This window comes from Prionailurus bengalensis, chromosome E2 (assembly GCF_016509475.1).
Source record: "Prionailurus bengalensis isolate Pbe53 chromosome E2, Fcat_Pben_1.1_paternal_pri, whole genome shotgun sequence".
NCBI classification, from domain to species: Eukaryota; Metazoa; Chordata; class Mammalia; order Carnivora; family Felidae; genus Prionailurus; species Prionailurus bengalensis.
Window position 1 is genome coordinate 61,750,309 of NC_057352.1, and position 21,021 is coordinate 61,771,329.

The 21,021-nt window shown below is 54.4% G+C and overlaps 1 protein-coding gene across 3 annotated transcripts in view; it reads left to right on the forward strand.

Moving 5' to 3' along the window:
- Positions 1-21,021, forward strand: part of SPG7 (SPG7 matrix AAA peptidase subunit, paraplegin) — a 32,900-nt gene that overhangs the window by 818 nt on the left and 11,061 nt on the right. For 2 of the 3 annotated variants that reach the window (XR_006300219.1, XM_043599917.1), the window contains exons 2-9: positions 2,572-2,674; positions 4,386-4,475; positions 11,783-12,024; positions 14,022-14,161; positions 15,033-15,135; positions 16,644-16,769; positions 17,091-17,253; positions 17,593-17,766. Coding sequence is in view for 2 of the 3 variants with exons in the window: in XM_043599917.1 (XP_043455852.1) it covers positions 2,572-2,674; positions 4,386-4,475; positions 11,783-12,024; positions 14,022-14,161; positions 15,033-15,135; positions 16,644-16,769; positions 17,091-17,253; positions 17,593-17,766 (1,141 nt within the window). In the remaining variant the exon portion in view is untranslated. The remainder of the gene's footprint in view (positions 1-2,571; positions 2,675-4,385; positions 4,476-11,782; positions 12,025-14,021; positions 14,162-15,032; positions 15,136-16,643; positions 16,770-17,090; positions 17,254-17,592; positions 17,767-21,021) is intronic. The other variant, XM_043599919.1, reaches the window with a different exon arrangement.

A 21,021-nucleotide genomic window follows, 5' to 3' on the forward strand; every position in this document is an offset into this window, starting at 1 on the left:
CAAGCTGTCATCACCGAGCCCGACCTGGGGGGCTCGAACTCATGAACTATGAGATAATGACCTGAGCCAAAGTTGGACGCTTAACCGACCGAGTCACTCAGGCACCCCTAAAAATAAAATCTTTAAAAAAAATAGATAAATGTGGGGCTCCTGGGTGTCTCAGTCGGTTGAACATCCGACTTCGGCTCAGGTCATGATCTCGCGGCCTGTGAGTTCAAGCCCCGCATCGGGCTCTGTGCTGACAGCTCGGAGCCTGGAGCCTCCTTCCGATTCTGTGTCTCCCTCTCTCTGCCCCTCCCCCACCCATGCTCTGTCTCTCTCTCTCTCTCTCTCTCTCTCTCTGTCAAAAATAAATAAACATTAAAAAAATGTTTAAAAAATAGATAAATAAATTGAATCTACTAAAAGTTTCACTGATTTTAGCGGAGAACAATTTCACAATTGGCTCATTTGGATCTGATCTCCTGAGGATTAGTTCTAAATAGTACTTGGCGTTGGGTTCGAAGTGGGCTGAGGTTTTGTGAGCCAAACACCACGTGATTGTATTTGACTTTTGTCTTGTAGCTTAACGTGTTAGGAACTCAAGTTCACGGAGCATTCTCTGGCCAAGACTGTTCTAGGCTCTGCTCAGGTTAACTCTTCATCCAGAAAACAAAGACCCTAAGTCCTGGTGCCTTTATGGCTGATTTTTTTTACCCAGTCTTAGGAGCTCAGCCTTGACATCCTAGGTCATAATTTATTGTTGTTATTATATTTTATCATAACTTGAGGACCAGTTTGAATTATAATTCTCTTCTTTTCTAGCTTACTGGCTGTCCTTCCTTAACCTGAGGGCAACTGTAGACGTATTACCTTTTTTTTCCTGCCTTTTAGTTCCGTTGAAAAGGAAGTCCGTGCTTTATTATCATCAGTCTGAACTTGTGCTCATTTTATGAAAATAACTGATGTAGTCAGGTCACACAGTGTGAAATCTCAGCAGGTTACCTCGCCAGTGGCTGTAATAGTAGTAAAACTAAAGTAACCTGGTTTAAGCAAACTGTTTGGGTCTGACTTTGAAGAATGACAATTTTTGTTTTGTTTTGTTTGCTGTATCTTTCACACTGATGTTAGTCATTTGTTGGGTCCAGTCCACGTCGCGTGGCTACCTCTTCTATGCCTGCTGCTTCTCACCGAACCAAGAATGTTAGTTTTAGTTAAATGGGACAATCACTCGATAGACTAGGAATCTGCCTCTTGTTGCTAACGGGAGGTTACATGTTATGTGCTTGTTACCAGAAAGCGTTGAGCAAGGTGTTACTTTTCTTGATAGCAGCGGGACAGGGATGAACTAAGGGAGACATCAAAAGCAGATGAAGAAACTGCCAACAAAGAGAAAAAGTTAAGTTGGATCATTGACCTTAACATAACACGTATTCAAGTGGGAAAATGCTCACCCTGAGAGCAGAGCTTTGGAAAGACAGGCCAGTGAGCTGCTGTAGAGCCAGAAACGGTCTGTGTGGAACTGCTGTCTGGAGATGTCAGGATCAAGGGCCCTGGGCTCTCACAGCTGCCTTTGTGTGTGTGTGTGTGTGTGTGTGTGTGTGTGTGTCTGTGTGTCTGTGTGTGTCTGTGTCTCTCTGTGTGCTTTTCCAGACTGTGATCCTTGGGTACAGTGTGTGTGTGTGTGTGTGTGTGTGTGTGTGTGTGTGTCTGTGTCTGTGTGTCTGTGTGTCTGTGTGTGTCTGTGTCTCTCTGTGTGCTTTTCCAGACTGTGATCCTTGGGTACAGTGTGTGTGTGTGTGTGTGTGTGTGTGTCTGTGTGTCTGTGTGTCTGTGTGTCTGTGTGTGTCTGTGTCTCTCTGTGTGCTTTTCCAGACTGTGATCCTTGGGTACAGTGTGTGTGTGTGTGTGTGTGTGTCTGTGTCTGTGTGTCTGTGTGTCTGTGTGTGTCTGTGTCTCTCTGTGTGCTTTTCCAGACTGTGATCCTTGGGTACAGTGTGTGTGTGTGTGTGTGTGTGTGTGTGTGTCTGTGTGTCTGTGTGTGTCTGTGTCTCTCTGTGTGCTTTTCCAGACTGTGATCCTTGGGTACAGTGTGTGTGTGTGTGTGTGTGTGTGTGTGTGTCTGTGTGTCTGTGTGTCTGTGTGTGTCTGTGTCTCTCTGTGTGCTTTTCCAGACTGTGATCCTTGGGTACAGTGTGTGTGTGTGTGTGTGTGTGTGTCTGTGTCTCTCTGTGTGCTTTTCCAGACTGTGATCCTTGGGTACAGTGTGTGTGTGTGTGTGTCTGTGTCTGTGTGTCTGTGTGTGTCTGTGTCTCTCTGTGTGCTTTTCCAGACTGTGATCCTTGGGTACAGAGTGGTAGCCAGCGCTCCCTGCCTGCCCCTCAGTATTTCTTGTGCTCACTCACATCACGCTTGACGTTTTGATGTTACATTAAAACTCTGAAATGATGCTCAGGCCATTCATGTTTCAGGGCAATGTAAGCACAATAAATGAGCGTTGGAGTTGTCAGGGAAGGTCTGGCACAAGCAATCAGTCACACTGCGGTGGTGTGGTGTGGAATGGGTGACCATCCTCTGTGTTTTCCTTTCCAGAACTTGCAGTCATGGCTGCTGACCCCTACCTGTGACAGGTTCCGGGGACTGTTGCTGAAACAGCGTCTCATCCAGGATCCAGTCAGACTCTGGAAACTCTTAGGTGTGTATCTTCTGAAATAGAGAATTGATAGGCAAATCCTGTGACATTTGTCAGTAAGTTAGGATATCGTTGCTAGTCTGACATCAGCAGAGAAACAAAATCACTGAGATGACTTTTGGCTTTTTTTTTAATTAAAAAATTTTTTTAATTTACTTTTTATTTGTTTTTATTTTTTATGCTTTTAATGTTGATTTATTTTTTAAAAAGTTTTTTTTAATGTTTATTTATTTTTGAGACAGAGACAGAGGGAGACAGAGCACGAGTGGGGGAGGGGCAGAGAGAGAGGGAGACACAGAATCGGAAGCAGGCTCCAGGCTCGGAGCTGTCAGCACAGGGCCCGACGCGGGGCTTGAACTCATGAACTTCAGGATCATGACCTGAGCTGAAGTCGGACGCTTAACTGACTGAGCCACCCAGACACCCCGTTTGGCTTCTAATTATTATTGTTGTTGTTGTTGTTTTACTCACTTGCTTATTTTGAGAGAGAGGCGGGTAGAAGGGGCAGAGAGAGAGAAGGGGAGAGAGAAACAAGCAGGTTCTGAGCCATCTGCACAGAGCCCAACGTGGGGCTTGACCTCACCACCCTGAGATCATGACCTGAGCCAATATCGAGAGTTGGTTGCTTAACTGACTGACCCACCCAGGCGCCCCCTGGCTTCTATTTATTGTGAGCCCCTAGATGTTCTAAAGAGCAGTTTACAAAAGAGAAGATTGGCTAAGGCCTAATTGCTTCCTTGAGTGGACTTTTTTAAAATTCTGGTGCATAGCAATGATTGAGCTGCTTACAAGGATTTTCGTGTTCTCTAGCCAGCTGCAAGAACAGTTAGTAAGGCTCTTCAAAGTGTATGTTTTATATAAAGGTAACTAAAAACAGCCCACAAATAACTTAATCTTGAAATAGTTTGCTTGTTTAATGAGATACTGTGACATCTTCAAGCGAGATCTTAGGTCAGAGGCCTCAGGATCTTCAGGATTGACACCTGGGACTTTACTCCCCGCTCCATCCAGTTGGAAAGGGCAAAAGTGAAACCTCCCAACTCCTAAAATACATGAAATGGCTTGGTTCCCCCGTGTGCTCGGGGAGGGCCACTTGGCAGCAGCTGTTTCCGCATTTAAAATCTACACACGTCCCCAGGGACACACGCCTCGCCCTCCAGACAGCCTGACCCTCTTCAGAGGGCCATCAGGGTAGTCTTACTTGCGGTTCTGTGAGCGTTGTGAAGAAAGATCCAGCTCAGTCATGGCTGTGAGACTCTCTTTCCCCTCCTTTTAAACAGCAGTGGAATTAGACGGCGGACAAGGCCGAGCCTCTGGTGTGATGAGTGTTGTGTCCCAGTGGTGGCTGCCAGGAGGCTGCTGCACACGTCACAGCCAGTGTGGCTCGTGTGCTCAGGTTCATTAAAGTGGCTGTGTGTGTGTGGAAGAGGCCATCCTCCAGCAGACTTCCGACGTTTCCTCAGTTTACATGCATGACTAAGTTTTGTTCCCTGGCTTGCTAACTGCAGCGATGAGACATTCCATAAGTTGAAGTAGCTTATTATTCCGTAAGTAGCAGCTGCCTTACTAAAAATGAGGACCCAACAGCGCTCAATCTCAGCATGTAGGTTTCGGATGGCTTCTGTTTGGGTTTGGTTATTGGAGAACATACTCTTCTCCCGAGTGCTCCCCCGTAGTGGCAGACCTTGCTAAACGCTGTCCCTGTTCCTTACAGGTGGCACTTACTATTTTAACACGTCCAGGATGAAGCAGAAGACTAAGGACAATGGTAAATCCAAGGCGAGGACCCCTGAAGATGACGAAGGTACATCTATGTGACGTTCGTAAATAATGGCTGCCTCGGTTGTCTTCACATGTGTGTTCTGCTCTCCGCAGCAGGAAGTCGGTCTCAGAAGTAGAGGGAGCCCAGGCACCTCTGTCTCTCTTACCCTGAGCACACCTACCCCCAACCTTTGATGTGATCACTGGGTCTTCTCTTCTCCTGTAGAGACAGGCTTCCATCCACACCTGTGTCCCTTGTCATGTCCAGAATGTCCGTAGGCAGGCAGGATTACTGTCCTCTGCATAGAAATGGTGACTCTCAGGTCTGCCCTGAACTCAGGAGTTCCAGGGTGGGGAGGAAGGCACCAGGACACCTTGGTGAACCCACCCCCCACACCCCTGCTGAAGTGTGGCCTTGAGAAGCAGTCTCCCCGCCAGAGGAGAGGTTGGGACAGCATATGGCCTCAAGGAGGGGGCAGAACACATAACAACACTCCCGTGTGAGTGACCTCTTTGCCTGTTAGCCCTGCCCCAGCCGCAGTTCACAGCGACCTCACGTGTAAACCTTGAGTCTCACCTCCTATGGAATTAGGACTCTGATCGGGCGAAGGGGTGAGGGAAATTAAAAGGTCAGTTTGAATTGACCTCTAAGGTAGAAGCTGGCTGCTTAGAGGTAATGACAGTGGAAACCACTAACCCATAAGAATGACTGGAGTGTACCCAGCACTGCACTACATGATTTCTACATCTTCACAATTAATTCTCTCCTAATTCCCCGTTATCATTCCCTTTTTATCCCTGAGGACATCGGGTGTCTGTCCTGTGTGGAGTCTGGGGAGGGACACACAGGTAGAGAAGTGGGCGTCTTGTCAAGGACCTTCCTCGTACTTAGATGCTGATTTTGTTTTGCTTGTTTTATTATTTTTTTTTAAAGTAGTCTCTATGCCCAATGTGGGGCTCAAACTCACAAACCCCAAGATCGAGAGCCGCAGCTGTTCCGACTAAGCCAGCTGGGGGCCCCCATCTCCAAGCTCGTGAGAGACGGGTCTTAACTCCCGGAAGCCACCCGTGTGGTCATTGGCTGGGTTCCGTGGAGACATTTCTTAGATATTTCTGGTTTCAAGCTCTGCGCTGATCTCACTGCCGCCTTCGCAGGGCATCCACTTTGGCAGTGGCTCGTTTCTTTCACGCAGAGAGCTCCCCGGGAGCTCAGCTCTTCCCCAGCAGGCTTCTGAACTCGAGCACACGCGCGTTTCCCACTGTGGGCTGCTACGTTCGCGTGCGTCCTTCACCCCACAGGGACTCCGCGTTGAAAGGTTTTCAGGGGTGGGGGATGAGGGTTTGGCTCGTCAGGAAATCTGCAGGATTTTGAAACACAAATACTGGCGAGGCTGATATTGGCAGCTATTAAAAGTTTTTTCTTCCCAAAAATTAACGTGTTGGTCCAGTAATAGGTAGGTAGCTCAGTGGAACAAAACAGAAAATCCAGTAGCAGAGCCTGGTTTATGTAAGAATTAGGGCGTAACTAGAGTGGCATTTCGTGCAGCCGCAGGAAGGATGGATTGTGTCACAAATGGTTCGGAACAGTTGCTTCGTGACTTGGAGAGAGACGAAATCACACGTACCAAAATAAATCCTGGATGGATTAAATCATTAAATCTAAACAGCAAAACCATCAAAGAATTAGGGGGAAATGTGGCAGAATATGGACACGGGAAAGGCCTTCCTAAATTAAGAAAGAGGTGACAAGGAAGCCAGGGTTTCCTGTAGAGAGACGGGTGCGGGCCTTGTGTGCGCCGTCCCGTTCCTCGTGCTCGGTCCCGCTGACAAGTGTGATTTCTGCGGGCGTGGCCGCGGCCCTCAGTCCAGGTGCCGAACCACACGCTTACTGAGCCTGGTCGCCGCCACGGTGCCGTCAGCCAGTGCTGTGGCGCAGGGGACAGCGGGGGCAGAAGTAAATCCCGAGTAGGAGTCTCGCCCACTCCTACACCGGCGCAGGTGGCAGCCGCACGCGGCTAGAGGGCGTCTGCGTCTCCCCCGCCTTCCTGGAGCGTGCAATACGTGTGAACTTCAGATTGAACGGTAGCGTGCCCTGAGAAAACGGGACGGAGTTCGTGTCTGTCGAGTTTTCGTTAGAGGATGATTATTTGTTTAGCCGAGGACTTTTCCTTCTGGGAGAATCCACTGTGGATTTTCCCTGGCTCTGCCGCCTGCGCGGGCCCGGCTGCCTGTAAGCGCCCCCGACCTGCCTGCGTGCAGCAGGCGCAGCCCGGCGTCTGGGCCTCCCACCTGCGGAGGGTCTGCAGCGAAAGAGCCGGCCCTCGCGGGGGGGGGGGGGGGGGGGGGGGGGGGAGTCTGTCTTCGCCAGCGGTGGATGCATGAACGCTCACCTGTGCTAAGACTGCACAAGGCGGTCCCACACGGGAGCGCGCGTCTGAGCGAGGCGGGGGACTGCGTCAGCATGCTCGTCGCCCGCTCTGTACGGTGTCACCGTCGGAAGCAGCCGGGCTGACAAAGGATGGCTCTGCGGTACCACTGGGACTCCATGGGGATCCACAGCTATAGGAAAAAGTTCAGCTAAAAAAAGCAGCTGCTGGAATTTCCGGACAACTTTTGTGTTAGTGCTTCTTGGCCCTGAGACGTGAGAACGCCCCGTGAGGTAGGGTTCTCGGCCCCATCTGCGTCGGGATCGGTGCCAGGTGATGGCTGGAAAGAGCTGGATCGTCACTGGGATCCCCCTGCACCGCTCGCCTCCGAGCTTGCGTTAGCAGTTGACTGCCGGGCGGGGGGGGGGGGGGGGTCCTGCAGAAAGGGTTTCTGGAGGGAAAACCTGGGACAGCTCTGGTAGCTGTGTCCTTGGGCCTCTGGCTTTAGGTGACTGATTCGGGGCACTCTGAGGTGATGGACACTACCCCCTGGAAAGGAGTTTTGCCACCAGAATCTCGCAGGGGGTGTGTCCTGTAGGCCGCTGTCCGGTGGGTGGGCAGTATGGTGGCCGGGAGGCAGCAGTGTCCCCTGGGTGCCTGGGGACGCGGGCAGCAGGAGCTGGCCTGTCGGCTCCCTACACGCCTGTCATCGGTGTCAGGAGCCAAAGGAGACGCGCGAGCCAAGGGGACGGGAGCACGTGAGTGCTGTGCTCACAAGTGCAGACCCATGCGGCGCCCCGGCCATGAGGGGCCGAGGAGGAAGAGGGTCTTCCAGGGACTGGAGATGTCTTTTTGTATCTGGAGCGTTTAAATGCCATTTCCTGTTCAGAATCTCAGGATCAGATTTTGTTTCACCTCCTATACCTCAGAAATCTTACTCTGATTTACTTTGAGAGACACAGAGAGCCTGCACAAGTGGGGGAGGGGCAGAGAGAGAGAGAATCCCCAGCAGACTCCGTGCAGTCAGCGCAGAGCCCAACTTGGGGCTCGACTTCGTGACTTTGACATCGTGACCTGAGCCAAAACCAAGAGTCGGATGCTCAACTGACTGAGCCCCCCGGGCGCCCCAAAAATCCTATTCTTATTTAGCCAGTCCTCTGTCTCATTTCCACATTTCCCTTTACTGTTTCCCTTTGTCTTTCTCGGATTGGCCCTCATGATTGCATACCTGACCAACACCACAGACAGGCGTCTGTTTTTAGGCACTTTATTCTTTTTTTTTTTTTTTAATTTTTTTTTCAACGTTTATTTATTTTTGGGACAGAGAGAGACAGAGCATGAACGGGGGAGGGGCAGAGAGAGAGGGAGACACAGAATCAGAAACAGGCTCCAGGCTCTGAGCCATCAGCCCAGAGCCCGACGCGGGGCTCGAACTCATGGACCGCGAGATCGTGACCTGGCTGAAGTCGGACGCTTAACCGACTGCGCCACCCAGGCGCCCCTAGGCACTTTATTCTTAGTAATTTCTACAGCCAGCGTGGGGCTCGAACGCCAAGCCCGCGATCAAGAGTCGCGTGCTTCACCGACTAAGCCAGCCACGCACCCCCAGGTTTGTGTTTTCTACATTTGGTTTCCTTGGGCTACGGTTTGAGAAGTACACTTAGTGAGTTACAGAAAGCAAATGTTTTTGTGGCCCTGATACACCAGCCAAGTAGCTTTCAGGAGGGTTTACTCACTGGTCCCGCTCGACAGCGTGTGCGGGGCCGGTTCCCCGCACCCCGTGCACCCGGGTTCTACTTTGTTGTACGTGCGAATGTATGCAGCACGTGTTTGCGCACATCTGTAACGATGCTGTCTGCCGGCACAGCCGTCTCTGTGTGTGTGTGAGGTCCTGTCAGGGTGGGCCTGCCGTGGCCGTCTCCTTCTGCCCGGGAGCAGGACTCAGGGCGATTTGGACTCAGAAGCCAGAGCAGGAGTTGTATTGAGAAGCACAGACGATTTTAACCTGCCTTCAGTGAACCGTCCTGACGCCCCAGAGCAGTTACCACTCTGGGCTGCGACCTCCCTGCTCTCTCGCCTGGAGAGTCCTCTGGGAACGTGGTGCGCTGCCTCTAGGCCCGGCCTAGATCCTTCTCTCTCAAACAGGCCAGCGGCAGGCAGCTCCATGTTTCAGAACACCTGGCTAGCATTTGAAAAGGGTTGGGTTTTTGGGAAGAAAGAAGATGTGTGTTTTGGAGCCTAAAGGCAAGCTTTTTTTTTTTTTTTTTTTAATGTTTGTTTATTTTTGAGAGAGGAGAGCACACGCACGCTTGCACGCACGCATGCACACGTGATTGGGGGAGGGGCAGAGGCGGGGAGACAGAGGATCCAAAGCAGGCTCTACAGTGACAACAGAGAGCTCACTGTGGAACTCGAACCCGCGAACCTCGAGATCATGACCTGAGCCGAAGTTGGACGCTTTTGTTGGCTAAGCCCCCCAGGTGCCCTGTCCAAGCTGTCTTTTGATTTTAAATGTTTGTTTATTTTTGAGAAAGAGAGCACACATGAGCACAAGCAGGGGAGGGGCAGAGACAGAGGGAGACACAGAATCTGAAGCAGGCTCCAGGCTCCCAGCTGTCAGCAGAGTTCGACGCGGGACTCAAACTCACAAACCGTGAGACCATCTCTTGAGCCCCTGAGCCGAAGTTGGATGCTTAACCGACTGACCCACCCAGGCGCCCCATGATTTTAGAAATTCTTGCAAAAAAGTGCAAAATTATCTTGTTTAAAACCAAGCCATATCTGGGGCACCTGGCTGGCTCAGTTGGTGGGGCGTACAACTCTCGATCTCGGGGTTGTGAGTTTGAGCCCCACTTTGGGTATAGAGATTCCTTAAAAAAAAAAAAATCTTTTTAAAAACAAATAAATGAAACCAAACCATATTTTTTAAAAATCATAGCCCTGTCTCACAGTCTGCAAACAGATGCATGTGAGTCGCAGAATCGTCGCAAGCCTGTTTCCACGTGGGGCGTGCCGGTGTGCTGGCCAGAGCAGCCAGGAAGGGCAGTGTTGCCACATGGCCTGGGCCCAAATCTGCAAGTGCTTCCAGTGGACGCGTGCCCCGCGACTGCCGGCCAGGAACCAGGGACGCACAACAATTTGTGTGTGAGTGAGAGCCTACCGATCATACAAAGCTTCTAAAACAGAGACGTTCATCCTGCTGGTGGAGTCTCACCCAGTTTGCCCAGTTTGGGCACTCTCAATATTATTAACTAGAAAACAAGATGGGAATTCAACGGACCAATTAAGTAGAAAATTACACTGAAATACATGGTCTCTACCTACTCACCGAGAACGTAAATTTGCTTTCTAAAATAACTGCTACCTTTATTTAGTTGCCCTTTGTGACTGAGCTTTACACATTGGATAGGCTCTTATAGCCCGTTCTTTTTTTTTTTTTAAGTTTATTTATTTTGAGAGAAAGAGCATGAGTGCGCGTGAGTGGGGGGAGGGGCAGAGAGAGGGGAGAGAGAATCCCAAGCAGGCTCCGAGCTGTGAGCGCAGAGCCTGATGCACGGCTCGAACTCATGAGGTCACGACCTGAGCCAAAATCAAGAGTCGGACGTTTAACCCACTGAGCCCCCCAGGCGCCCCCGTTCCAGTCTAAGAGAACATCGAAAATGCGCTTTCAGGTTTTCAGAACGGTTGCAGACACAGCCTTCTCCATAAGCTTCATTTTGTGTTTAAGCTGCCTTAAAATGCCTTTCAGCTCCTCTAAACTGTTGGGAGACGAGGGTGTGTTTGTGGACGGCTCCAGCTCCAAGCGGCACAGGGGGAAGCGGGTGGCACCGGTTCCGGTGCGTGTGCGCTTGGGCTGAGCCCTTGTGCTGGGTCCCCCTGCTCCCGGGAGTGGGCCTCTGCTCTTCCCCCGAGCGGACGCTTGTGTTTGTGCCGGAAGGAGCAATGGTGGAAACTTTGGTTGCCGAGCGAGGTCGGGGCCGTGGTGAGCACAAGTGGTGAAGGCATCGTTAATGACAGGCCTGGTTGGAGTCTGGGTGGCGTGTCGGGAGGATGGGCCGTGCCGCACAGGTTAGGGCCGCACGGCAGCCTGGTGCGTAAACGGAGGCGCCGGATCCTTCCAGGGACTGGGCTGGGTGGGCTAGTGAGATGACAGCGTGGCGCAAATGAGAGGGTTTACCTGACTGGCTGTTTTGGGAGGAAGACTGTGGCCTGGCCTCTGGTGGCTGCAAGCAGGACTCTCCCGTCTGCGCTCTGGGCCTGAGGGAAGCAGCTTCTGAACGTCCTTCTGGCCTCCTGGTCCGCTGGCTCCCCCTCCTTCTGGGAGCCTCTCCCTGGTGCCCGTGCTGGGAGCTGCTTCTCTGAGTCCCCTGTGCCGTGGGCTCTCCCCTCCCGCCCGGCCCCCACACGCTGCCGCTCAGGCCACCTTACCTCCCTGGGTTTCGGCACACCCCAAGCCGGGGCCGAGTCTCGGGTCCTCCTCTCACCCCTAAGAACGGGCACGATGCAGTCCATACCCTGAGTAGGGTATCAGTAGCCAAGTAATGTGATTTGGGTGAAGAGTTGGTCTTCGGGAACATTCTTGAATTAAGTGGACCCCACCATCTGTCCACGGACTAAACTGTTTAAATGTGTGGCTGTGGGGGAGGGGAGGCAGGTGTCTGGTTGTTATTAAAGACTTGCACGTGTGCGCACAGCCCGCCGGTGATCACGCCAGGGCGGGGGGTCGGCCGTGCTCCCGGCCGAGGGCTGATGGTGGAGACGTAGCACACGCTGGTCCCGGGAAGTGGAAAACCCTGGTTTTGTGCTCTACGCGGACGGCGAACGGGGTGCTGGTGGCCCGGATGGCATGTGATTAGTATCTGTCTCGGGCCACTTTGTTGAAAACCGGCCAACAACACGCAGGGCCGGCCTCCTCGCCCCTGTGCTCTCCTGCCGCCCCGCCTGCGGCCTCTGTCTCACGGTCCCCCGGTTGCCCCGCCCGCAGAGGAGAGGAGACGCAAGGAGAGAGAGGACCAGATGTACCGCGAGCGGCTACGCACCCTGTTTGTCATCGCCGTGGTCATGAGCCTGCTGAACGCGCTCAGCACCAGCGGGGGCAACATTTCCTGGAACGACTTTGTCCACGAGATGCTGGCCAAGGGCGAGGTGCAGCGGGTGCAGGTGGTGCCCGAGAGCGACGTGGTGGAGGTCTACCTGCACCCCGGAGCCGTGGTGTTCGGGCGGCCTGTGAGTGCGGGCGGGCCCCTTTCCGTCCCCCCACCCCCCCCCCCGCCCTGAGGTCCCGTGATTGGGGGAGGGGGTGTTGTCCCAGACGGGAGCTGGGGGCCCGCAGCTGCGGTGGCCGTGTACAGGGAGGAGGAGGAGGAGGAGGAGGAGGGAACATGAGCCAGCGGTGGCCCCGACGTCCCGCTCTGTGGGTCTGGCGCTGGCTGCAGGTTGGCACATGGGGCAGCTTTGGCGGATGCTGGTGAGTTGAGGTGCCAGGGTTGTTGGGGGGGATTCCCTGGGGGCCGGGGGCAGGAGCCTACCCTCCCTGTGGGGGTGGCTGAGAGGTGGGGTTGGGCAAGGGCTGGCCCTTGGACGGGAGGGAGGAGAGAGCAAGCAGGGCCTGCTTACCTCCCCGCCTCGGGTGCTCCCGAGGGAGAGGAGGCGTCAGACGGGTGGGATTTGGTCTCAGGGAGAGGGCTGGGCATCAGTGTGGGGCACTAGGCCCCGGAAGCCGACTGTGGAAACCCCGCTATGAGAGGGAGCCACCGTCCAGTCCCCGCCTCTTTGTTCCCCCGCCCCCCACCCCATAACCACACCACCGGCAGGCCCAGGAGAGGTGGCGACACGAGACTATTTTCCAGAACACTTTTCCCTGATCCTGTTTGCTAGTCATCTCTGTACGGACGCTCAGAGCTGGGTTAGATGTCTGATCCACGGTCCTGTCATGTTTTAGTCTGCTTCCTGTTGTTTGTTAGAGGTTTGGACAGCGGGAAAAGGAGACCAGGTAGAATGCTGGGCGACAGGCGTTCAGTGTGGACATACTGTGCGCACTTGGGGCACAAGTTTACTCATGGGCGTAGGACTCTGTCCCTTAGGACAGCACCCTGGGCGCTGCTAGGGCTCTAGAGAGGGCTAAGCGCCACGCACGTGTGCACAGCTGTTTGTCAGTTTACACGAGCTTGTGACTTAGTTGTGGGGGACAGACCCCTCCCGGCCCTGACTGCTGTGTGACCCGGGTGACCTTGCAGAAGCAAGTGGGTCGTCCAGGGCCAGGCGGTCAGAGAGAAGATGGGGGAGTTGAATCGCTTTCTGGAGTCATACACTTTGCTCTTGGCTTCTGGGATAGAAAGGAGGACATTGCTTGCTTCTCCATTCTGTTTCCACGGCCGGGCCGGGTGTGTGAGGGACGGGGGCATGAAGTCCACATCAGACGTTTGGGTCTGTGGGGTTAGTCCAGCACAGACTGTGATCAGGGTGTTGTGGCCGGTGGCGCCCCCGTCTGCTTCTCCCATCTGGCCTTGTGACCCCTCGACATCTTCTGAGGTTCTTAAGAGCCAGGGGGAAATCTGGGTGCTCCGTGTAGATTGGAAGAGTGTGTTTAGAAGCTGAGCTTGGAACGGCTTAGTTCTAGAAAGCATTTGGACCAGGCCCTCAGGAGAATGGTGTGGGACTGGCAGGACACCGTCTAGGGTGCTGGAGATCATCAGGACGGCTCACAGAGAAGGCATTTGGGGGCCCAGCGTGGACTTCGGGCCACGCTGCCTCCTCTCAGGGAAGCCTGTCCCCCTGGAGGCGGCGGCGACATCATGCCAGGACACTCCACCTGCTCACTCCCAGAGCCTCCACCCAGGAAAGGCTTCCCGAGGACACAGAAATCCACTTAGCTGATTTGCTGATTTCGGGGTCAGCCAGCGGGCAGGCGCGAAACCTGTGCTCTGGCCTTAGACTTGCCTGCATCCCGGCGGGGAGCTCCGGCCTGTCGCGTGTCTCTGTGCTCTGCACGCACAGCTGAGGCTCGGTGGGGGGTGTCAGTGTGGAGCACACCCTCCCTTTTCTTAAAATGTCCCCGTTCCTGAAGATAGAGAAAGCACACGTATTGAAGTTTTGCTGGAATTGTGACGCAGAAGTAGTTTCTGACCCGCAGATGAACCTTCTGCTGCTGGAGCCCTGCAGCGTCTGGGGGTCGTCCGTCTGGCCCGTGTGTCACTCGCACCACCTGTGCTCTCTGCCCCCAGCGGCTGGCCTTGATGTACCGGATGCAGGTGGCAAACATCGACAGGTTTGAGGAGAAGCTCCGAGCCGCGGAAGACGCCCTGAACATTGAAGGCAAGGACAGGATCCCGGTCTCCTATAAGCGGACAGGATTCTTTGGAAAGTATGCTGGTCGTTATTTGGCCCCTGAACTAAACCAGGCGTGGCTCTGTAATGTGCTGACAAAGCACACACACCGGAAAGTGGCCTGGCCTGCACGAAGCAGACCCCCGTGTGGGAGGGCGAGTCCGGGACCACGTGTGGGGAGGGCGTCCGTGGGTCTGTGGCTTTTCTTGATCCAGCACGTCGTGGGGCCGTTGTCTTCTACAAACGGGAAAGTGGAACAGAAAGGGAGAAGCGGGCCTGTCCGGTAGAAATCCCTGCTTCCGTGCGGCAGACGGAAGCGGGGACCGTGTTGGGCCCGTGGGACCTACAGACTCAGCGGGACACATTAGCTCCCAGTCATGGCGTCTCACTGCACACTGGGCCCGGCAGCAGCCGGAGCTTGCGTGCAGAGGCTCGCTGCTGACTGGCAGACACCGCTGAGGCGCTGAGCTTCCTGTGCGGTGGCGGGTCTCTCCCGCAGGTGCACGGCCAAGGCTGGCGGGCGGCGGGAGGGCGGGCTGGCGCCCTAGCGTTCACTCGGTTTCCTGCTCTGCGTGTTTTGCCGTCCCATCCAAAACCGGTGGCCTACTTTGGCGCACGTGAAAATCGGTTCTCGCTGGGCGTTATCGGTAGGCTCTGGAGGACGGGGTGAGCGTGTCGTGTCCACGTCCTGGCCTTGCGCCGTGGGGAGACACTCCACCTGCCCATGTGGGAGAAGGTCACGAGAGAGCAGAGTTGGACAAGGAAACCCATTTTCACAACCACTCGCTCTGCACGCTGCTCTCGGAGTGCGGGTCGCTCTTCCCGTCTCTGAAGGGTCCGTGGCCCTGGACTCCGCGAGGCGTGCCCGTGAGCTTCCTGCCCGTGACTGACTCTCTCTCCCCCGCTAGTGCCCTCTACGCCTTGGGGATGACCGCAGTGGGCCTGGCCATCCTGTGGTACGTGTTCCGTCTGGCTGGGATGACAGGACGGGAAGGAGGACTCAGTGCTTTTGTAAGTTGGGCACGTGCCACCCATCCCCCTGCACCTGTGCTCTGTCCCATCTCCCTGAACGTGCGGTCTGTCCCATCTCCCTGAACGTGTGCTCTTAGGGTCTGTCTGTGCTTGCTGAGTATGGCTCCCAAGAGTGAGCACGCAGTGAAGGCTAAGCTGTCACAGAGGCCAGCCTGGAGCCGTGGCCTGCCAGCTCCTCTTTCTTTGTGCCTGGCCGACTAGGGGATCCACCTGAGGCCCACTCTCCCCCTGGCTCGTGGGGCAGCTGAGCCAGGCCAGTGTATAGGCCAGTTTATTCTGCTGTTTCAGTAGCTGGGCATCACTGTTTCTTTGGTTTCTCCTACTTGCTAAGATGCTGCGTATTTTTTAAGGCTGGCAACTGAACCAGCCAGACGCCCCAAACCTAAATACACTTTTTAAAAATTTTATTTTAAAGTTTATTTATTCAGAGAGAGAGAGAGAGACAGACTCCACAGTGAGATCATGACCTAAGCCGAAGTCAGACACTTAACTGGCTGAGCCATCCAGGCACCCTGCCCCCCCCCACCCCAAATACACTTTAAAAGCATTCTCTTGGGGCACGTGGCTGGCTCAGTTTGAGGAGCATGCGACGCTTGATCTTGGGGTCTTGAATTTAAGCCCTGTTTTGGGTGTAGAGATTACTTAATGTGTACACACACACACACACACACACACACACACACACACACAGCGTCCTCTTGTGGTAGCCCTCGTTGTAACGCGAACCCTCCCTGGCGGGGAGCATGTGGCCGGTTAGCCCATCAGCAGCAGAGCTGAGGGGCCCAAGCCCCGGCTGGAGCAGGTCTGCAGACGGCACCACCCAGCCCCTTCCCTGAGAACCGAGACCAAGAGCGTGTTCCTGGCTGCAGCTGAACGCTCACGCTCTTTGAAGGGTGTCTCATCATGGGCTCGGGCTGTATTTTACTCGGCCAGTTTCACCGTTCTTGTGTATTTAGGGCTGTTTATTTTTACTGTCTTATTTAAATAGCACTATGATAAATTCAGCGCACACGTTTTCTGAGCGCGGGCATGTCTGTGCGCCTCCTGAGGCAGAACTGAGCTCAAGTTTGCGCCCCTCACTACGAGCTTTCTCTTGCCTGGTTGCTTTCCAGAAATTTACCAGCCAACATTTCTACCGAACTTTCCTAGAGCTCAGTGTTATCTACATTGCTTTTATAATCAGAGTATTACACAGTAGCAGGAAAAATCATATAGAAAAATACAGTTTATGTGCAAAAGAGATAGTTAAATTACCTTGTTTGGGCGGGGGGTGGTTTTACATCTTTTTTTTTTTTTTAAGGCAAACCGTTAAATACTAGATAACTTTCTTACTGTTCATGACGCACAAGAAACATTTCCCTTCATATGCGTGGGAGGGGGTGTGGGAGAGGGGACCCTGGGCCGAGGGGAGGTGGCGCCCAGGGACGCTCACTTTCCCTGTTGTGCTGAGAGGTCACGGCACTCTGTCCTTTGTTCTTTCTGCCCAGAATCAGCTTAAGATGGCTCGTTTCACGATTGTGGATGGCAAGATGGGGAAAGGAGTCAGCTTCAAAGATGTAGCAGGAATGCACGAAGCCAAACTGGAAGTCAAAGAGTTCGTGGATTATCTGAAGGTAGGCGTGCCTGCCGAGCAGGAGGCAGGTGAGCACCATCCTGGAGGAAAGACCCGAAGTAGTCAGGTGGTAGGACCCAGTATTAAACCCGCCGTGCAGGCCGAGTGCACAGTTTTCAACCAGTAGGAGGGCCGAGAGCCCACCGCCGACTGCAGCCTAAGCCGTCTGGGACACCCGGTCAGTCCCGGACTGACTTGCGCCAGAACTGTGTGAACCATAGCTGATTCGTGACCGCGCGTGAGCTGATCTCCAAGTGTCCCGTCTTGAAAGTTCTCTCTGCGACACCTGTGATCAGCGCTGCGTTGTCTGCTGCTTTTCCAGAGCCCAGAGCGCTTCCTTCAGCTCGGCGCCAAAGTCCCAAAAGGCGCGCTGTTGCTCGGGCCCCCTGGCTGTGGGAAGACCCTTCTGGCCAAGGCAGTGGCGACGGAGGCCCGGGTGCCCTTCTTGGCAATGGCTGGCCCGGAGTTCGTGGAGGTCATTGGAGGTTGGTGTTGCCTGGGGGGCTGCGGACAGGACCGTCTGTGCAGGATGGCTCTGCCGTCACACGCCCTTCCTCAGGTGGCGGCCGGCCAGGGAATTGGGGGCACAGAGAGGCAAACAGAAGCCCCATGCTCCTGGGAATGCCGCTGGTGTAGAGAATTGGGCAGCGATGTTCTCTGAAGCCGCCTCCATGCGCGGCCTGGGGGTCCACGAGGGGGCGAGTACCGCCAGGGTGACTCTCCTGAGGCTTCGTCATCCTCCGTGGGCCGTTCTGGCCCCTGGCGCAACAGTTGGGCTCCCCTCCCGTTCCCCGTTCCCCGCCCGGTCCTCTGTGTCACCGTAGGCCTCGGCGCTGCCCGTGTGCGGAGCCTCTTCAAGGAAGCCCGGGCCCGGGCGCCCTGCATCGTATACATTGACGAGATCGACGCCGTGGGCAAGAAGCGCTCCACCACCATGTCTGGCTTCTCCAACACGGAGGAGGAGCAGACACTCAACCAGCTCCTGGTGGAGATGGATGGTGGGTGCCCCCTCCTGTGCAGGGAAGGGGTTCTTTTCCTGAGACCCACTCGCGGGGTGGACCACGCGGCTCACGCGTGTCGTTTGGGAACACGCACTGATGCCCACGTACACGGGCTGCGTCTCTCTGCCCTAGCACCTGCTGCAGGTGAGGGTGCCGTCAACACGCTCCCTAGTAGCTGATTCTGAGACAAGGCCACTTTCAGAGCTATTTGTCACCTTGTTGCACTCAAGAAACACAGGTTTTAATTTTTAAAAGTCAAGGTCATAGTAGAAAAGAAAGAAAAAACCTGGGAACAAAAAAGGGCAGGGCAGGGCAGGGCATGGTTTCCAGTCTTGGATAAACCCAGGTGACGGTGTTGTGCGCACCCTGCGGCCCGATGCAGGAAAGGTAGCACAGGGCGCTTGGCTGCCCCAGGTGGAGGCACATGTGACTCTTGATCTGGGGGTTCTGAGTGACACGGAATGGTTTTTCTTTTCGGTTACTTTTGTAAGACTTTGGGGTTTTTTTGGATAGACATCGTATGTTTATTTTATTTTTATTTATATATTCCTTGAAGATTTCATTTTAAGCAATCTCTATACCCAACGTGGGGCTCGGACTCAGGACCCCGAGATCCAGAGTCGCATATGCTCCACTGACTGAGCCAGCCTGGTACCCGGTTATTTTTATTGTGGTAAAATATACGTGGCATTTACCTTTTTATTTTTTTTATAACTTTTTTTAACGTTTATTATTTTTGACAGAGAGCGAGTGGGGAGGGGCAGACAGAGAGGGAGACACAGAATCTGAAACAGGCTCCAGGCTCTGAGCTGTCAGCACAGAGCCCGACGTGGGGCTTGAACTCACGAACCGTGAGATATGACCTGAGCCGAAGTCGGACACTTAACCGACTGAGCCACCCAGGCGCCCCGAAATTTACCATTTTAACCATTTATTAGTGTTATTCTCTCTGTTGTGCAACCACCATCTATCTCTAGAACCTTCTCATCTTCCCTGACTGGAACTCTGTCCCCATTAAACACCAGCCTCCCAGCCCTTGGCAGCCATGCCACTTTGTGTCTCCATGGGCCTGAGTCTTCTTGGACCCTCCTGTGGGTGACTCCTGCTGCTGTTTGTCCTTCTGTGACTCACCCAGTGTGATGTCCTCTGGCTTCCGCCATGCTGTGGGGCGAGGGCTTAATTTTTTTTTTTTTATGTTTATTTACTTTGGGAGAGAGCAGGTGGGGGAAGGGCAGAGAGAGAGAATCCCAAGCAGAGCCCAACATGGGGCTTGAACTCATGAACCGCGAGATCATGACCTGAGCTAAAATCAAGAGTCAGATGCTTAACTGACTGAGCCACCCAGGCGCCCCTTTATGTATTTATTTCATTTATTATTACTTTAAAATTTTTTTATGTATTTATTTTTAAGTAGATTGCACACCCAACATCGGACTGAGATCAAGAGTCACGCACTTCACTGACTGAGCCAGCCAGGTACCCCCTGGTTGTCTTTGTAATCGAATGAGTGTCTCTCTCTCTCTCTCTCTGTTCCTCCTTCCCTCACGCTCTGTCTCTGTCTCTCTCTCTCTCTCAAAAATAAACATTAAAAAAATTTTTTTTAAAAAAGGGGCGGCTGGGCGGCTCAGTCCGTTGAGTGTCTGACTTCGACTCCGGTCATGATCTTGTGGTTCATGAGGTTCAAGCCCCGCGTCCGGCTCTGTGCTGACAGCTCAGAGCCTGGAGCCTGCTTCTGATTCTGTGTCTTCCTCGCTGTCTGCCCCTCTCCCACTCACGCACGCGCACCTTCTCTCTCTCAAAAATAAACATTAAAAAAAAAAAAAGAATGAACGACATCTGCGATATCGAGTGGACCAGGGAGAAGTGGCCATTGGAAGTCATCAGATGACCAGGTGGCCGTCCACGCTTAAAGTGCCCTCTAGTCCCTGTTTGCCCTCCGGCTCCTGCAGATGCCCGTGGAGCACTAGATCCCTGGGTGAGAAGGTGCTGTGGGCGTGCACGCCTGCCCCCGCTTCTTCAGGCTGGTTTTCTGACCTGTGCAGTTTGGAGCGAGCGTGTGACCCCCCTGTGACTCTGTGGCCCGAGTGCCACAGCTCATCATTGCAGGTGAGATGAAGGCACTCAGAGGTGAAGGCCCCCACATGCCTCCCACCGGGCCCACGGGAGGCCCACATAGGCCTTCCTGCTCATATTGGTGTTTGCACTTGAAGGCTGAGCCCACGTTTTGGGGCAGACCCGAGCCCACCAGGAAGCATTTACCAAACGGTGGCTTCCTCTGAGCCCAGCCTCTGTGCTGCCGTGAATAGGGCTGCTTCCGCTCCAGGCCCACGAGCGCCCGGGAGCCCTGACTGAAGCCCCTTGTTGGGCTGGGCCAGCGGTGAACGGGTCCTTTTGTGTGCGGACACAGTGCGCATTCTTCGCCCTTCACATGAGTCTGAGGGGTCTGTGTCAGTCCTCCCGGAGGGGCGGTGCTTGCTCATTGAGGCGCAGGGCACGGAGCAGACACTGTGCCGGTCGTGGGAAAAGCTCACCAGGAAGGGACTGCCCGTCCCCCCACTCATGAGTCAGGGAGAGGTGGCCCTACCGGAGGGCCAGGCCTCGGGGGCCAGGCACCTGCGCGGAGCGTGCTGGGGTCAGCGTGACTCGGTACCTCTGTACGGTTGATCAGCAGAAAGAGGGCTCTGCGCTGAGTGCCCCTTCCCCGTGCCTTCACCGGAGCTTCTGTGTTAGCAAGAGTGTGTGGGGACGTGAGCTGCGTTCTCACGTGGAGTCAGAAAGTCCTAGCTACCATCCACATGGCCTTTTCCATTTTAGTTTACTTTAATCTGTTTTGAGAAAGCTTGAGTTGGGGAGGAGCAGACAGGGAGAATCCCAGGCAGGCTCTACACCGTGAGTGCGGAGCTGGACGCGGGGCTCGAACACCCGAACTCAGAGGTCACGCCCTGAGCCGAAGTCGGGTGCCCTGCCCACTGAGTCGCCTGGGTGCACCCCCCACCCCCACCCCTTGGCCCATGGACGTCTGTTTGCCCCAGCTCCATTTGCTGAAAAGGTTGAACTGCTTTTGTGCTCTGCCAGCGCTTAGCGGGGTCTGTAGAGTCTGGCCTCCTGGCCCGCGGAGGTCTTCTCCAGGCCCTCGCCTCCGCCACGCCGCGGGGCCCCCCCCGCACGCACCACGCGGCACAGACTCGTGTGGGGCGGCACCTCGCACCGTGTTCCCCTCGACCGATGGGGCTGCGGCTGCCGTGCTCCGTT